General features: G+C 39.9%; 1 protein-coding gene across 1 annotated transcript; it reads right to left on the minus strand.

Annotated features, from left to right (window-relative positions):
- Positions 1–3,174: 3,174 nt before the first annotated feature.
- Positions 3,175–5,073, minus strand: LOC125727499 (keratin-associated protein 5-1-like). Its single transcript, XM_049004268.1, has 2 exons — positions 4,980–5,073; positions 3,175–3,767 (listed from the first exon to the last, which is right to left on the minus strand). The coding sequence occupies exons 1-2, from the start codon at positions 5,071–5,073 to the stop codon at positions 3,175–3,177; spliced, it is 687 nt and encodes a 228-aa protein (XP_048860225.1).

Here is a 5,073-nt window from a genome sequence, read left to right on the forward strand (position 1 = left end):
ATTACACACAATAGGTCCCACACACGGTGAGTAACTAGACATTACAAAGAGACACGCTCAGGCGAGTACAAATACAGATAAGGGCACACGCAAAAGTCGGTTCCAGAATACAACTATTTATATGACAGAGACTAGGGGCTATCTACACCTCTGCCAGCATGCTCCACTATGCAGAGCAATCTCACTAGCACTGCAATATAGCAAGAGCTAATAATATAGCAAATAGGCTATGTTAACATCATCAAACTAGCACGTACACCTACAGGTTACAGGTTATTATGCTACGCTGTGGTTTAAGTAATCAAATTATCAAGCATAATGCACTGCACAGTTATATATATATATATATATATATATATATATATATATATATATATATATATATATATATACACACGTTTATTGAGCATACAAACAGAAGAAAGCAGAAGAAATATAACTATATATATATAACTATATATATATAACGCTATATATAACTTTTATATTATCTGTAGAATAAATGGTGTATATTATGTATATGTGTGCATGCATCTGTCAGTTGCATCACTGTACATCATGTCTGTGTTCTGTAGTCGGGCACAATTAGCGATCTCATTGTGCCCAAGTACAGCTAATCGTGCTCTGGCCCACCTCTCCAAGCAGGCCAGGGCATGGTTAAGCGTAATGCTCCCAGACACGATACGGAGTGATCACACTAGTCAAACAAATTGGAGTTAGGGGGGCAAACATGCTCTGGCACGGTACAGATTGACTAAGGTGAGTAAACCATTTATCTAGTACAGAGTCATGTGTGATTGTCCTATCCCAGGGGCAACATAGGACACTGTTGAACATCATAGGCAGGATGTTAGTCCATCACTAGGCACTCAGTCATCCATCCATCCATTTTGCAAACCGCTTATCCTACTGGGTCGCAGGGGGTCCGGAGCCTATCACAAGCTAAAACCCTGGATTTCAGAGCTAGATAAGATTTTAACAATTCTTAGCTATTAGCTAAGTTCTTCCCAAACGAGCTTGATGAGCCAAGTGGCTTCCTCTCGTTTATAAATTTCTTATGCTCTTATGTTCTTATCTTTATCCTCTTGCAAAGATATCGAATCACCAGCTAGGGCTGATTATCTTTTTTTATTAAACTAAGTCTCAAGCTTAAATAAGCTAAGATCAGATATAACATACAAGGTTGTAGAGCATGATCTTTGTTTTCTTTTTTAGAACATAAATTTCCAATTTTTAAAAATAAATCATAGACTTAATAAAGTAACTGGGAGAGACTGGGGTTATTTGTTTTGTAATGAGTGCCTCTATTAATGAATAAAACTATAATAAAATAAGATGGTGTCCTGGGTGGGGGGCATTTTGGTGGTGGTGGTGGGGGGGGGGCATAGCCCATGAATCCCCCCACTCCCCATGATGCTGTCCCTAATAATACAAATACAAATAGAACAACTAAGTAAAATCACATTTGCCGTTGAAACAGGCTGTTTTAATGTGGGCAAAAGTGTCTTAAATAAACAGCTAAGTGGTAAAATGTATAATGGTGTTGTTACCACAGTTCTAGCTCTGAATTCCAAATATAGCCACTCCTCTGTCCAAGGCAGTTAGTGCATAGAGAAGAGTAAATAGTCATTTTGAAATAAAAAAAAGCAAACAATTGAAAATCAATTGAGAAATATAGGTATTTGAACCAGCTCTTATAAGTGGTTAAAACTAAAGATGTTACATAGGACACCCCAAGCTGTCCTGCAGGCACTCTACAAACAGAATTTCTGCCTATACCAATCATCCTACCCTGTCGATTGAGCTAGAAGCATCTGGACAGCCAGATGAAGCATGCAAGGTTGGACCAAGGCATGCATCGAAAACGAGACAGAGGAATGAGAAGTGACAGACAATACAGAAGGAGCAAACCAGGAGACGGGAACAAGGGCAAATTTTTTGGCAGCATGTCAGGATTTAGGAACCAGGAAACACTGGAAAATCTTGATGTGATGTATCCGAGAGACAAAGCTGGTGAGCAGCACCAGGACGGAGGAAGAGTCAAGAGGCCAGAGAAGAGGGAAAGAGAAATATTCACACTAAGGAACAACAGGAAAAAAGGTCTAATATTAAAATGAGGGGAATAATAGGATCACATGTGTCAGGACAGGACTACATTAAAACATAACATTTGATGCTAGAGAACAACAAGCTTGACCTTAAGTTCAATAGCAAAATTCCTGAGTCACTAGAAGTGTGCCTCCTTGAGGAATCACAGGTGTATTGTGATGCAAACCCAACGCCCCCTATAGGACTAGAGGAGACATAACAAAATGTACTGATAAACACTGAGACTAAATATTAAATTTAACTAAAGAATTAATTGAAAAATTAATTGAAGTAGAAAAAATCAAGAAGCACCCATATTCACAATACAACTGAGAGAGAGAAAAATAAATTAAATTATTAATTAAATGTGAAGATGCTGGATTTTTTTTTAGCTGAATTAATTTATGTTCTTTGACTGGCTGATATCAGGCTTCTATTCATTTGAAAGCCACAATATTTGAATTATTCATTCAAAATCTGAAATTGATGAATTGTATCCCACAGACATATGGTTTTAGAACCAAAATTGACAGCAACGCTGTATAGTGACAGAAAAAAGGTAGTTTTGACACTTGAAGCTGTCAAGACGATAACTCAGTCACCATTTGATGGGTCATTTTCAAATTTTAAAGGGGCATTGTAGGAGGTGAAAGCAGATGATATTTAACTATGTGAATGTGATAAGTCAAAAGGTATTGAATCTTATTACTGCTTCACAAAAAAATTATTTGGATGAAAATGTACACCTGGTTTAATTTTCAGACAAAATGAAGCAGCAGCACTGTGTGGCAGCAAAGGAAGGAAGCAGCAGCTGTAGAACTAGACACTAGGTCTTGTGAACACAGTAACTCTAAAAGAATTTAAGTATAATTATTAAACCTTGTAGGCACATTCTATGAATGACAAACTTGAAGTTATCAAATTTTGACATAGATCACCCCAAACTTGAAACAGCACCACTTAATGATATTGAAAATGGGCAGTTTGGGACATTTGACACCATTACCATGGTAACTTAAAAAGTATTTTACAGACCTGTTCAAATTTTGTTAGAAATAGCACCAAAATTGAAGTATCTGCGCTTAGTCAGAAGCTGGCTAGGCAGTTGGGTAGTCTACTGCTGGCAGGGCAGCTGGAGAGCTTCGCAATGTGACCCTCTTGGAACCTGGAGCGGGAGACACAGCCTCCTTTGAACCTAGAGCGGGAGACACAGCCTCCTTGGACCCTGGAGCAGGAGACGCAGCCTCCTTGGATACTGGAGGAGGAGACGCAGTCTCCTTGGACCCTGGAGCAGGAGACGCAGCCTCCTTGGATACTGGAGGAGGAGACGCAGCCTCCTTGGACCCTGGAGCAGGAGACGCAGCCTCCTTGGATACTGGAGGAGGAGACGCAGTCTCCTTGGACCCTGGAGCAGGGGACGCAGCCTCCTTGGATACTGGAGGAGGAGACGCAGCCTCCTTGGACCCTGGAGCAGGAGATGCAGCCTCCTTGGATACTGGAGGAGGAGACGCAGCCTTCTTGAACCCTGGAGCAGGAGACGCAGCCTCCTCGGATACTGAAGGAGGAGACGCAGCCTCCTTGGATACTGTAGGAGGAGACGCAGCCTCCTTGGACCCTGGAGCAGGAGACGCAGCCTCCTTGGATCTTGGAGTGGCACACTGCACAGTGCTCCACAGTTGCTGGATGAATGGCATTACCAGACACTTGGACATTTTGGTTATAGTGTAAAAGAGAAATAAATAGAATTAAATTAATTAAGCATATAAAAATATATATAATATAAATGACATTTTCAAACGTGGACCTTAAAACACATAAAGGAACACAAGTATGCACGTAATTGGTGGGGAAAGGTTCTGAAGATTGTCAAATAAGTGGACTGTGCAATAAATTATGAAGTATATTTTCAGACCTACACATCAAGACAAGGACTGAAACAATTCAGATAAAAACATATTTATTAACTTTTGCTTTTCCAGCTGATCCATCCAGTACTTCTAGAAATTTTACAAGATGTTGAGTGCGGATCCAGTATGGCTTAGACAGCTAGATCAAATTACAATACAAGGTACCATTTTAAAATAAGACTATCTTTATAAAGGGTTTATGAATGATTTATAATCCAGTTATTAATTTGGTTGTAAGACTTCGTAAATAATTAATAAACAATCATAAACAAGTTATAACAAGTTTTCCTTTTATTAATGAGTGGCAAAAGGCACCCTTATTGTAAAGTGGTACCCAATACAATGCTGTCATTTCTGACAACACCAAATCTAGTTACTTTCATTTGAATAATGTTTCATGGTAAATATACATCTACTGTACTTGAGGCACCATTTATAAAGCTTTGGGTCTGATCTATTTTGTCAGGCGTTTTTAGAAATTTACAGTATCACCTAATAATTACATAAACAGCTATATCTAATGGACTAAACTGCAGACAATGAGTAATTAATAAGTTTTCTATCAGCAAATCCCTTTTTTCCTGTACCCCCACTGTGTTAATAACTGTTGGGTGACAGATTAGCATACAAATTGAAATGATTGCAGCTTCTCCAGCGATGCTCTTATTATGAAAAGAACAGTGTACGGTATGCCACAGGTTTTAATTAATGAATTTTCAAATGGCAACAGTGACGGAGACGGCAGTGCAGCACTAGCTTGGTTAATCGTTATCACCCTCTGTCGCTAGGCAGATCTGTGAAGAGTGAGGAAGGACAAGGCTCATCCAAAGTGTCAGAGCCCCACCTATACCTCATACAGAGTGTTAGCTCCTACAGTTTGACCTTTAAACATGCTGTTCTGCAAGGTAACTTGGCAAAAAAATCTTTTCCTGGCAGCAGATCATATGGCTGACACGGTAACAGCGGAATCGCTGGGCTCTGCACCAGTGGGTGCGAGCGCATTCCTGCCCAGCCGCTGAGCTCTCGTTCTATCCAAACACGCTGAGATGGCGCGCTGCGCTCCACCGCAGTTCTCCAT

Source organism: Brienomyrus brachyistius, chromosome 2 (assembly GCF_023856365.1).
Source record: "Brienomyrus brachyistius isolate T26 chromosome 2, BBRACH_0.4, whole genome shotgun sequence".
In the NCBI taxonomy this organism is placed as follows: domain Eukaryota; kingdom Metazoa; phylum Chordata; class Actinopteri; order Osteoglossiformes; family Mormyridae; genus Brienomyrus; species Brienomyrus brachyistius.

What these genes read in the sequence shown, in the direction of transcription:
- LOC125727499 (XM_049004268.1), bottom strand. Translation starts at nt 5,073, where the DNA reads ATGGAGAACTGCGGTGGAGCGCAGCGCGCCATCTCAGCGTGTTTGGAT. An exon ending in GAATGCGCTCGCACCCACTG is followed by an intron (nt 3,768 to 4,979) that starts GTGCAGAGCCCA and finishes CCATTCATCCAG; the next exon opens with CAACTGTGGAGCACTGTGCA.